The 13,023-nt window shown below is 54.0% G+C and overlaps 1 protein-coding gene and 1 long non-coding RNA gene across 3 annotated transcripts in view; one reads left to right on the top strand and one right to left on the bottom strand.

Moving 5' to 3' along the window:
* Positions 1 to 12,127, top strand: part of Fcgbp (Fc gamma binding protein) — an 84,851-nt gene extending 72,724 nt beyond the window's left edge. Inside the window, exons 19-20 of one of the 2 annotated variants that reach the window (XM_052167805.1) lie at positions 11,590 to 11,861; positions 11,967 to 12,127. In XM_052167805.1, coding sequence (XP_052023765.1) covers positions 11,590 to 11,861; positions 11,967 to 11,976 — 282 coding nt within the window. In that variant the 3' untranslated portion in view covers positions 11,977 to 12,127. The remainder of the gene's footprint in view (positions 1 to 11,589; positions 11,862 to 11,966) is intronic. The other variant, XM_052167822.1, reaches the window with a different exon arrangement.
* LOC127672599 (uncharacterized) lies at positions 9,951 to 11,790 on the bottom strand. Its single transcript, XR_007974993.1, has 3 exons — positions 11,719 to 11,790; positions 11,263 to 11,331; positions 9,951 to 10,854 (listed from the first exon to the last, which is right to left on the bottom strand). It is a non-coding gene; the product is annotated as an uncharacterized LOC127672599 (long non-coding RNA).
* Positions 12,128 to 13,023: the final 896 nt, after the last annotated feature.

Here is a 13,023-nt window from a genome sequence, read left to right as displayed (position 1 = left end):
CGGTCCCAGGAAACATGCACAGAGAAAGACGGCAAGGGTGTGTGCATAGCCAACTATGAGTCCAAGTGCCGGGTGTGGGGAGACCCTCACTACCATTCCTTTGATGGCCTGAACACGAATTTCCACGGGACCTGCAGTTACCTGCTGGCCGGCACTGGCTGCCCTAGCAGCAAGGCTGAGGGGTTGACCCCCTTCAGTGTCATCACCAAGCACGAGAGCCAGAGCAACCCTACCGTGTCCAACGTGAAGAAGGTTACCGTGACTACCTACAACACCAGCGTCACCATCCACAAGAAAAAGATTGGCAGAGTCCAGGTAGGAGCAGCAGGGCCCAAGCACTCAAAAGAAGGCCAGAGTTGGAAGAGATCTTGATCGATCAAGAGATCTAAAATAAATCCCAATGACAGGTCTTGCTCCCAAGAGCCTGAGTTAGTTGGTTAGAATGTCAGCCATGAGGACGCCCTTGGCTAGCAAAGGGAGGGAACCGGGACACACCCTGCTCCCATGAGCCTCTTGCACTCTCTCTCCCCAGGTGAATGGAGTTCTGATGGCCCTGCCTGTCAACTTGGATAGAGGGAGGATTTCAGTGGTTCACGGAGGCACAAAGGCTGTTCTGGAGACTGACTTTGGGCTTCAGGTCACTTACGACTGGAACTGGAGGGTACAGGTCACGCTGCCTAGCAGCTACTACAGGGCAGTGTGTGGACTCTGTGGAAACATGGACAAAAACCCCCAAAATGACCAAGTCTTCCCGAACGGCACACTGGCACCCTCCATACCTACCTGGGGTGGCAGCTGGCAAGTTCCAGGGTGGGACCCTCTTTGCTGGAATGAATGCCAGGGGTCCTGTCCCACGTGCCCAGAGGACCGCGTGGAGGAGTATGAGGGTCCTGGCTTCTGTGGGCCGCTGGCCCCGGACACAGTGGGTCCCTTTGCCAGCTGCCACGCCCATGTGCCTCCAGAAAGTTTCTTCAAGGGCTGTGTGCTGGACCTCTGCCTGGGCGGTCAAGTCAAAGACATACTGTGCCAGGCACTGGGTGCTTATGCTGAGGCCTGCCAGGCTGCTGGCATCAAAATCCAGGACTGGAGGACTCAGGCTGGTTGTGGTGAGTGGCAGGGAGCAGGACAAGGCCTAGGTGCGTGACACTGACTCTGCTGGCTGGGGTGGCTTCTCTCCTGCCCTCTGGAGTCTTTCAGCTTCTGTCCATCCCTGCGTCTGTCTGTGTCCGCGGCTCATCTCTCTGTCTGCCTCTCACTCACTGTCTCAGCTCACTGCGTTCCTCTCTGACTGTGACACTGGAGCCGAAAGTCTCTCTGTCTCCTCTGCCTCTGTTGCTGTCTCTCCCCACTATGTCCCCAGAGGCCAGGCCAACATTATTCTTTGTTCCCTCCTTCATCTGCCCACAGAGATCTCCTGCCCTGACAACAGCCACTATGAGCTCTGTGGCCCACCCTGCCCAGCCAGCTGCCCACCCCCTGCACGTCACGCAACCCCGGCTGCATGTGACGGGCCCTGTGTGGAGGGGTGCCAGTGTGACCAGGGCTTCGTGCTGAGCGCTGATCGGTGTGTTCCCCTGGACGGTGGCTGTGGCTGCTGGGTCAACGGCACATACCATGAAGCGGGCACCGAGTTTTGGACTGATACCACCTGCTCTGAAAGGTGTCGCTGTGGACCTGGAGGTGACTCCCTGGTCTGCAAGCCTGCCAGCTGTGGGCTGGGTGAGGAGTGTGCCTTGTTGCCCTCTGGGAAACTTGGTTGCCAACCTACAAGCATAGCTGAATGCCAAATATTGGGTGATCCCAGATACATCACCCTAGATGGGCACCGGTTCGACTTCCAAGGCGCCTGCGAGTATCTGCTGAGCGCACCCTGCCACGCGCCACCCAAAGGGGTTGAATACTTCAATGTCACCGTGACTAATGAGCACAGGTGTAGCCAGGCTGTCAGCTACACCCGAAGTGTCACTCTGCGGATCTATGGCCTCAGCTTGACCCTCAGCGCCCACTGGCCCAGGCAGCTACAGGTGAGTGGACTGTGGGCCACACAGACGCCATCCCAGCCTCTCATATACAGAGCATCTTACCCAGCTCTGCAAGAACCTGAGCTGGTTCAGCTCACAGCCCGTGGGACCAGGGAGGCTGGGAGCAGTGGTTTCCCTGGGCTCTGCCTTCCGGTATTCCTCTGTAGGGTGGACTGTGGAAAGTGCTGGCTTCATGGTAGGATAAAGAGCCAATGTACTAGTCTCTTTACTATTTTAACCAGATATCATGTGTCTAATACAACTGATTGATGTACATAAGATTGAAACACACTGCCTGGCAGTGGTGGCGCACGCCTGTAATCCCAGCACTTGGGAGGCAGAGGCAGAGACAGAGGCAGGCGCAGGCGGATTTCTGAGTTCGAGGCCAGCCTGGTCTACAGAGTGAGTTCCAGGACAGCCAGGGCTACACAGAGAAACCCTGTCTGGGGGGGGGGGGAGGGAGGTAAAAAATTGAAACACAAATACACAGGGCTCAACTGGTTCCCCTTTCCCACATCCACAGGTGGATGGAGAGATGGTTATGCTACCTTTCCAGCTGCAGTCACTCCTGCTTGTTCACCTAAGTGGCACAGGCTTGATGGTGCACACCCCCTGGGGGCTCTCCCTGGCTTTTGATGGAGACAGTTTCGTGCGCCTGCGCGTGCCCGCAGCCTACGCAGGCACCCTCTGTGGCCTGTGTGGGAACTACAACAAGAATCCCAGCGACGACCTGACCGCGGTGGGCGGGAAACCTGAGGGCTGGAAAGTGGGCGGAACTCCAGGCTGTGACCAGTGCCAGCTTAGACCTTGCCCAAAACCCTGCACACCTGAGCAACAGAAACGTTTTGGTGGCCCTGACGCCTGTGGCATCATCACGGCCCCCGAAGGCCCACTAGCACCCTGCCACCGCCTTGTGCCACCCATGCAGTACTTCGAGGCTTGCCTGCTGGACACCTGCCAGGTTCAGGGACATCCAGGAGGCCTCTGTCCTGCCATCGCCACCTATGTGGTAGCTTGCCAGGATGCCAGGGTCCGACTTGGAGAGTGGAGGAGGCCGGACTTCTGTCGTGAGTACTGACCCATGTAGCTCCACACAGACAGGGCCGTCCCCTCCACCTCCTGACAGGCACACCCTGGCACTAAACACCAGTGGGGTAGGGAAGGACCCAGGACACATCCAAAGTCAGAAACCCTGGTGCAGAGCACTCTGGAGATTAATTTTTCTCATGGACTTGGATTTGACCCAGTGACAGTTACTCAGCAAGGAACCCATGTCAGAGGCCACGTCTCACGCCCCTGGACCATCTCCCGGTCAGATAGCCCAGTGGTATCTGAGTAGACCCTACATTGCCTACCACATGCAGGTCAGACATCAGACACGCTCAGCTGGAATCAGGACCTGTCCCCAGCAGATCCAAGCAGACTGAGTCAGAAGGTGTGGGACAGCTCCTTCAGGCACACCTGCTGGGTCAGGGGCCACCTGTCAGTGTCACCCAATCACATACGCACTGCCACAGGGGCATGCTGTGGGACACACACACACACACACACACCACACCTGAAATCCCATACCACTGCCCCTGTCATACGTTCTAGATCCAGTCCCAAGCCAAGCCAGAGGCAGCGGACCTCAGTCAGGCTGTCACACCCAAGCCCTCCTGATCCCACCACTGCCTCTGCCTGACTCCTCCTTCTTCTCTCCCACAGCCCTCCAGTGCCCCGCCCACAGCCACTACCAGCTCTGTGGTGACTCCTGCCCTGTGAGCTGCCCAAGCCTCTCAGCCCCGAAGGGCTGTGAGACCATCTGCCGTGAGGGCTGTGTCTGTGATTTCGGCTTTGTGCTCAGTGGTGACACCTGTGTACCTGTGAGCCAGTGTGGCTGCCTCCACCATGGACGCTACTATGTGCTAGGGGCCACCTTCTACCCGGGCCATGAGTGTGAGTGGCTGTGTGAGTGCGGTGCTGGTGGCCAGGTCACCTGCAGGATAGAGACCTGTGGGATTCATGAGGAGTGCCGGGTAGAGGACGGCGTCCGCTCCTGCCATCCCAAAAGCTCTAAGCTAATGCTGGTCCTTCACGGCATTCACTATGCCACACCTGACGGCTTGGTGTATGATCTCTATGGCTCCTGCTCCTACATCTTGGCCCAAGTTTGTTTCCTGAAACGTGGCGAGGAGGAGTTCTCCGTGGTGCTGGAGAAGGACTTGGCTGGAGATCCCCAGCGGTTGGTGGTTACCGTGGCAGGCCAAGTAGTGGTCCTGGCGAAAGGGCCACAGGTGAGAGGACACAGCCCTGCCCACGGTTCTGCAGGGACAAAGCCCCACGTACGGGGTCATCTGGAGTCATGCTCCTACTTTGGAAGGTTTTATGGGATACTACTGGCTAATTCGAGTCCTGAGAGCAGTGAAAAATACCAGTGGGGTGGGGGGGCACCCAGAACCTGGTGGTTTAGGAGGCAAAGGTACCACCCTGAAACCTACTGGAGACATGCCTCTCTCCTTACCCTGGGAGATTAAAACAACCTCCCTCCAGTCCAACTAAAAAGCATCAGCTCTGTCATGAGGGTCTAAGAGAGACCATGTTCTTTGCCAGAGCTATGAGGAACTTCCTTAACCCGATGTTCTCTGACCCCTAACTTAATTGACCTTTGCATCCAGGTGACCGTGGACAGTGAGGTTGTGGCGCTCCCTGCGGTGATAGGATCCATATACATAACCATTGAAAGCCGAAACATATTTCTGCAGACAAAAAATGGGCTGAAACTTCTCTTTGACGGTGACGCCCATATCCTCATGTCCATCCCAAGTCCCTTCCGTGGACGTGTCTGTGGCCTCTGTGGGAACTTCAATGGGAACCGGAGTGACGACTTTGTGCTGCCCAGTGGAGCCGTGGCCCCCAACGTGGAGGCCTTTGGAGCTGCGTGGCGAGCTCCCGGCTCCTCCTTGGGCTGCGGTGAAGGCTGCGGGCCCCAAGGCTGCCCGGTGTGCTCGGGGGACAAGAGAGATGCGTTTGAGAAAAACGAAGCCTGTGGGGAGATCCAGGACCCCCAAGGCCCCTTTGCAGCGTGCCACAAGGTTCTGAGTCCCTCGGAATACTTCCACCAATGTGTTTTTGACCTTTGTACCCATAACGGAGACAAAGCCTATCTCTGCCGCAGCCTGGCAGCCTACACCGCGGCCTGTCAGGCAGCTGGTGCAGCAGTGAAGTCCTGGAGGACAGACAGCTTCTGCCGTGAGTGTCTCTCACCCCTCGTGTGACCCCTGGCCCTCCTTCCCTGTCTGCTGCTCTGACGTCCCTGCCTGTAATGGGCTTCTCCCTGCCCTGCCCTGCATCCTCTGTGACTCACCTCCTCTCCTTCTGGCTCTGGGGTCTCAGACTCCAGTCACGAGTCCACACTCCCCAGGCCCAACAGTCACCTTTTCCCAGGGCTGTTCCCAGTCTTTCCAGAGTGACCTGAAATGGAGGTGGGTGGCTGAGAGGCCTCAGGAGTCCTGAGTCTCGGGCTCACTGGCCCTTCCCACAGACTGTATTTTCTTACATCCTTAGTGCAAGGTCACACAGGCAGTAGACTCCCACCCCCCATCCAGAACCACACACCTATTTCCAAATTATGGGGTAGCAACAAGTCCCCTCATATGCCCCATGCCAAAGTAATGTCCTTAGCACTAGCCAGGCGGTGGTGGTGCACGCCTGTAATCCCAGCACTCTGGGAGGCAAAAGTAGGCAGATTTCTGAGTTCGTGGCCAGCCTGGTCTACAGAGTGAGTTCCAGGACAGCCAGAGCTATACAGAGAAACGCTATCTCGAAAAAACCAAATCCAAAAAAACAAAATAAAAACAAAAACAAAAAACAAACAAATGTCCTTAAGCGCTTTGGTGAAGAGTCTTTTCTCCTTCAATTTCCTGTTATGACCTAGACCCAGAGTCCCATCAGCTACCCAATGGCACTGAATGAGTCCCGGTTTGACTGTGGACAACATCACAAGCTCAAACAGTAGGCGAGACTCATGCACCCTGTGCTCCCTGGGCATACCCCAGTGGCCCTTAAAGTCTCTGCACTGGCCGTATTTCCAACTGAAATGACCCAAAAGGTGATTCTCCTTTCCCGCCCCAGTGACTATCTGATGGTAGCCACACCAGCCTGCAACACTTAGCCAGAGCCTCATCTTTGATATCTTCCTGTGTCTTTCACATATCCTTGTCTTTCTCTTACCCCATCCTCAAACCCATTCTTTGGACTATCCCAACCCTTTGCAGGCACCCCGCCAGCTCACCTAGAGACTCTGCTGTCCCCTGTCCCCAGTGAACCCCATCCGAGCCTCCTCCCCGACATCGGTTCCATCTACCTGAGCCTCCCAATGCATCTGAGTCTTCTGCCTCACTCCCCAGCCCCCCCTGGCCGCCCGCTTGTCCACTGCATCCCATCCCCAGCGTCCTTGTGAGCTTCCCTGTCCTACCTTCCTGTGCATCTCCACCCGATCCTTGTCTTCTGGCTGGTCGTCCAAAGCCAAGCACAGCCTTCTTCCACGAGCTTTTCCATTTCCCAGGCCTGACGCTCTGTCTCAGATTTCTCATCTCCCCAATCTCCTCTACCTCTTCTCTCCCAGGGCTGTGTGTGTGTGGCAGCTGCAGCTGTCTGTATACCTGGATGTGAGCTTTGTAAGACAGAGGTGGAGATGTCTGGCACATTCACCTTGCCTCCTCTCCCCACAGCTGCTGAGTGTCCTCCCCACAGCCACTACTCCGTCTGCACGCACTCCTGCCAGAGCTCCTGTGCTGCCCTCTCCGGCCTCACTGGCTGCCCCACCCAGTGCTTTGAAGGCTGTGAGTGCGATGATCACTTCCTGCTCTCCCAGGGCGTGTGCATCCCTGCCCAGGACTGCGGCTGCACCTACAATGACCAGTATTTGCCGGTGAGCTGAGGTGGCTGGGAGCCTCTGTGCAGGCAGTGCGGGTGGAGGAACTGGGGGACAGTCAGAGCTGCTGTGCTCTGGGTCTCTGTTCAAGCACTGGGACACGGAGGGCCACCACCTGCCCCCAGCTGTGGCTGCTGTACTGATCACCGGAGACCCAGCAGGTCACACATGAGAGCTTAGTTCCCTACAGCTCTGGAGGCCAGGAGTCAAAGGTTAGGCTCACTGCACTGACGTCAGAGTGATGGAAGAGGACCCCGGATTGTCTTAAGAGGACAGTCTAGTCCCTGCCTCTCCACCAACCTGGTGGCCTCCGTCAGTCCCTGGCGTGGTTGCACCACTCCAATCTCTGCCATCACTTCTCTGTGTGACATCACACCTCACTGGAGTTCTTTTATGAATGCCCATGGGATTTCCCACCTAGGTAACCAGGGTAAATTCTCCATCCAAACAGTGTTAGTCACACTGCAAACACGTTTCCACTTAAGGTAGCGTGCCTGCTCCCAGGACGTGGGAATTGCTGTTTGGCTGTGTGGCCGTTCCTCCACTACCCTTCCCTCTCTGAACTCCCTCACCTGCAGAATGGCTGAGTCAGCATCCTGGCTCCGGAGGCGCCTGATGCTCAGGGCAGCTGTACCCAGTGAGGGTCCGCCTCCTGCTCCCCCACACCCCATTCAGCCAAAAGGATCAACTTGATAATAGTGCGGTTGGTGGCTTGCAATTTGGGATTTTATAACTAATATCCTTTGTGGATGCTTTTTTGAAAGCTTTGTGTGCATAAATTAGTTTGAAACAGTAACTTGTCCTGTGATCGCAACAGTCTCAAACAGGCTGCACACAAAGGTTATGAAACAGAGAGGCCATCCCACAGCTACTCTGTAGCTAGCGGTGCTAGCTTGCCCGTTTACACTGTACTTTCCTTTGGGTCTCAGTTGCTTCTGGAAGTCATCTGGAATGCCCTTGGATGCCAGTGCAGTGGCCTGCAGCCTCCTCTGGGCTTCTGCACCTACCTCCTGCTCTGACCCGATTCTTGAGGGCCTTGTTCCATTCCAACGCCTTCCCTCCTGTCCCTAGCTGCTCCTGTACCTTCCTGCCTCACCTCTGCACTGTTAAGACCTTTTAGATTTGTGAAGGAGACACCTAGAGGAAAGTCCACAGAGACACAAACATTCGAGTCCTTGGGGTACTAGTACGATACTCAACTCACTGAAACTTAGTTCACCTCAATGGGTTCCACCCTACGTACAGAATATTAGGGGAAGTGCCAACTGTCCTGATGGTGTACAGAACTGTCTTATTGTCATGATCTCCTAGTCAGCACCACACTGTCTAAGTATTTCTGTAGCATTTGCATTGTATGAGGCGTGCTTTAAGGTGGTGGGTTACATGCAAAACCTATAGCACCGTATAGAATGGAATCATCAGCCTCCAGTCGGGCACCTTCCGGGGCCTCCGGATCAAGGGATGACTGTTTTGTGATAGTTTGGGTTTTTTTCTTTTTCTTCCAAAGTTTTCAAAGTTTTACAGTTTTCTTTCAAACTTTTATTCTTTTAAGTAATCTAACTTTAGGACAGTTGTAAACACGTGTGTGGGGGAGTGCCCTTTCCTGCGCCTCCTCCCCTGAGGCCACACCCATTTTACCACCTTCTGTTTGGGTGTAAGTACCTGTTATTTATTTCCTCTAAACCATTTGAGGCTTTCTTGCAAACACAGCAGCTCCTTTACCCCTAAGCCATTAAGTCTGGGTTCGGTGACAATAAGGAATTTGATCACGTGACAGAGGATAATGATCAAAACCAGGAAACTTTTATCAGTTTTTTCACCCAGATTTCACCAGTTACTTCAGTACAAGCATCTGCAATCATCACCCTCTCTGACCCAGGGCTGGGGGGAAGCAGACACTGCTTTCTGTTCATAAATTCTGCGGAGGCCTCTGGGGAGAAAATGGGAGACCCTCGGCCTAGGACTGATCCCAGGGCAAGGAGGCTGAGGGGCTTGGGTCTGGGGAAGCAAAAATACAGAAGATGATCAGAAAAGAAACATTCGATCCAGGGAAAGGCATCGCCAGGGCCTGTAAGCTCACACCTGAGAACTGTTTTATGGATAAAGGGGTTTGATGACATAAATAACCATTATGCCCTGGACTCCCTTGCTGGACTCCCTTGCTGCTATAACGATCACACGCCATTGGCCAACACTAGTTTTACAAGAACTTCTAGGACCATTCATACTTTCCCACCATGACCAGAGTCCCTACTTGTAAGCTCCATAGATGGGTAAAGTCTCCGCCCTCTTTGGCCCATTAACACAAAACCTTGAGAACTAAAGTCCTGCGTGCTTTAGGCGAACACATCATATTCAAGCCAAGGCATGTGGCCTGAGCTGGGATCATTGTCTGTACCACGTGGTAACTCATCCTTCCGTGAACTAGCCCAGGCTTGTGCTCGCTGTAACTGGGCACAGTCTGAGGCAGAGACGGGTGGGCTGTCATAGATAGCTCTTGAGCCAAGATATGAACTCCACACAGCCTGGCCTCTGCTGTGTTTCATTTACAAATCACAGGCTGAGGGCCAGTGAGACTCCTGGGTAGAGGACATTTCTTACTGGGAACTCTACAGTTTCCCTCTGTGTGAATGTACACCATCCGCCCCTTTCCATGTGCAGGTGAACACCTCACTGATGTCCTCAGACTGCAGCGAGCGCTGTTTCTGCTCCCCAAACAACGGTCTGACGTGCCGTGAAGCCGGCTGCCCATCCGGCCGCGTCTGTGAGACCCAAGCTGGAGTCCGGGCTTGTTGGCCAGCCAAAGGTCTCTGTGCCTTCTCTGTGGGCGGCAACCTCATTACCTTCGACGGGGCTTTCAATGCCATCAGGTCCCCTGGGGTCTATGAGCTTTCTTCCCGCTGCCCGGGACTCATGAAGAAAGTGCCCTGGTACCGCGTGCTGGCTGATGTCCAGTCTTGCCATGACAATGACAAAATCGCAAGCAAAGCTCACATCTTCTTCCAGAATGGCATGGTGACTGTGATCCCAAGCAAGGGCGTGTGGGTAAGCCTGGGCACAGAGGGCAGGGCCGTCTTCCCTGGCTTTCCTTCTTCCTGTCATGGAGTCCTACATCCTGGCTACATAGTGACCCTGCAGGCTGTGTTCCCCATCCGGGTCTCTGCACTTTTCTCTGGATTTGTAACTGTCTCTCCACGTCAGCCTGGGTCCCTCTCCTGGGCCTCAGTTCTTACATTCAGGCTAGCTTTGCTGTTGATTTTGATCCACACTCCACTGGTTAGCAGTGACAGGAAACCAAATACAACCCTGAGGGCTGAGGGGAGATGAATGGACTGGCCCCATATCTGGGAAACCCAGAGACGGTCCCAGAAGTGTCTGCACCCAGACAGTCCAGCTCCACTGTCGGTGGCTCCACCGCTAGGTTTCTGGGTTTCTGACTTGTCCCTGAAGTCAATGTCTCTGCCTCTGTCTCCCTGTCTCTCTTTGGACAGGATCTGTGAATGCATCTGTGTAGCGTTAGCTATCCTGATACTCACTATGTAGATCATACTGGCCTCGAACTCACATAGATCCACCTGCCTCTACTTCCTAAGTGCTGGGATTAAAAGGGAAAGTCCTTCATTCTTAGGCAGGCTGTTTGTTTGTTTGCTTGTTTTTGTTTTTGTTTTCTTTCATGAGAAGTACCACCTGTCCCACCCTGACCACCTCAGCAGAAACGGGTCCAACAAAAGTCCCAGTCCAGGGGACGGGAAAGATGGCTCAGTGGTTAAGAGCACTGACTGCTCTTCCAGAGGTCCTGAGTTCAAATCCCAGCAACCACATGGTGGCTCAGAACCATCTGTAATGAGATGTGGTGTCCTCTTCTGGTGTGTATCTGAAGACAGCAACTGTGTACTCACATACATAAAATAAATAAATCTAAAAAAGAAAAAGAAAAAAAGAGCATTTGGGTGGACATCAGGTTCCAGAAACAAGGAAGAGATGTCCTGCCTTTATTTAAAAAAAAAAAAAAAGTTCCAAGCCTGCCTCTCACTAAGGCCGTTTGGACTACTGTCCACTTCTGCGTCTTGTGGGGTGGAACGCTATGATTAGCCAAGCTGGCGTCACATGAAGTGCTGGGATTCCTCAAGTCCATTTCCAGGTTCCGTGATCCTCACAAAGAACTCAGTACATAGTTGTACTGATAGCCAAGAATTATTACAATGAGAGGTTATGAAGACACGATGCACATGGAAAAGAAGAAGTCAAACGGAATGTTCTAAACCACTCTTACATCCTGAAAACATAGAACCTGAAGAGCGGCCCCAGATTCGCCCAGTTGCTTACTTGTCTGTCTGATCTGAGGAGCTTTCCCCCTTAACTTCAGAATGTCACAAGGATGCATCCTTCCACCCTCTGACAACAGAGAAATATTCACAAGTTAATCTCAGAGTCGTAGTGCAGTGGGCACAAGCGGAATAGTGAGCTCTTTGTGGGCACCCCCCGCCCCCGGCTGTCTCCCCACCTGTCAGTCCCTCCACGTCACCCTCCTCTCTCCCAGCACCTGCCCCTTTGCTTGAACCGTCATTGTGCACGAGGACCCCAGCCCTGGGGACCCCTCGGCTCTTCTGTCACTCAAGTCTCACTTCTTCATTTCCCCTCCCCCTCCACCAGGTGAATGGTCGCCGCGTGGATCTCCCAGCTACCGTGCTAACATCTGTGTATGTGAGGAAGATGCCCGATGGTTCCATGTTTGTCCACCAGAAGGCTGGGGTCAAGGTGTGGCTTGGAAAAGATGGGCACCTGGATGTGATGGTTGGTGACAACTATGCGGCCATGCTGTGTGGGGCCTGTGGAAACTTCGATGGGGACCGGGGTAATGACGTGCGCAAATATCAGAAGACGATTTCAGTGGAGACGTGGAGAGCACAGGACTTCTCCCCATGGTGAGGATGGAGAATGGCGGCCAAGCTTTGGGGAACGAGAGACAGAGGTAGTGTGGGTGGATGCTCAGTGTGCAGGATCGAGTGCTAAGTGTCTGTCTCTTGCAGTTCCAAGTGATCGCTCACCAGCAGTGAAGACACCAAGACCTGCTCCCTCCCAGAAGTTACAATGGTTGGAAGATGCCCTGTGTGTCCCTTCCCTGTCCCTCCCCCTTTGCTGAGCCACTGAGGCCAAACCTGGAAGCATTGAGTAAATAACTAGACCCAGAGTGTGTGTCTCCTGCTGTCTCCCCAGCGTTCTCCCCACCTGGGGGCCGTGGATGATGAGGAGTCTTTATTAGAAGATGGAAGACTGCATGCGTGGGTGTGTGAGCAGATGAAGGGTCAGACGGCCAGCGTGGGAGAGACATGGGAGATTGAGAGTCACAGAATGGATGGTTAGAGGCGTGGGTGGATGAAATGGCGAAGGGCTGGACGGGAGAGGAGGTGATGGGTGGAGAGAGACAGACAACAGACTCTGGCAAGCCTCCCAGCTTCTCTCTGACTTGGTTTCATCACCTTTAAACAGGGTGAGCTCTCATGGAGTCGGAGTGAAGATTAGTGTAGGACCCCTGCCACAGGGAAAATGTGAACAGAGATGATGCTAGGAAAATGAATCGGTTCTTTGCTGTTTCTATGCGAAGACACCATGACCACAGGCAGCTTAGAGGAAAAGGGGCTCTATATTGGTTTATGGCTCCAGAAGGGTAGTCCATAACGGGAGAAGCAGCAAAGCCACAGGAGGCTGAAGGGGGAAGCTGAGAGATCACATCTCAAATGCAAATACAGAGAAAGCAGGAATCTGGGCAAAGATCTCATCCCTCAAACCCCGCCCTGGTGAGGCACGCCCTCGGAGTCTCCGCTTCAAACAGCGCCACCTGCTGGGGAGAGTTCAAACACCTGAGCTCACGGGGGACATTCCCATGCAACCCCCCCAGAGAGAACATGGGAGGGTTGGGAGAGCCAGGATTAAAGAGCACGAGTTCATGCTATATCATACGAAGGGTCGTCAGCATACGGCGACTCCACTGGTTTGAGTCCTTACTGAGTTTCTGGTGGGGTGACAAAGGGGAAAATATAAAAATGTATTTCAAGAGTTTTCTTGTGAACCAGCCCGTCTTCTCAG

This window comes from Apodemus sylvaticus, chromosome 1, assembly GCF_947179515.1.
Source record: "Apodemus sylvaticus chromosome 1, mApoSyl1.1, whole genome shotgun sequence".
In the NCBI taxonomy this organism is placed as follows: Eukaryota; Metazoa; Chordata; class Mammalia; order Rodentia; family Muridae; genus Apodemus; species Apodemus sylvaticus.
This window is presented reverse-complemented; position numbering and strand designations above follow the sequence as displayed.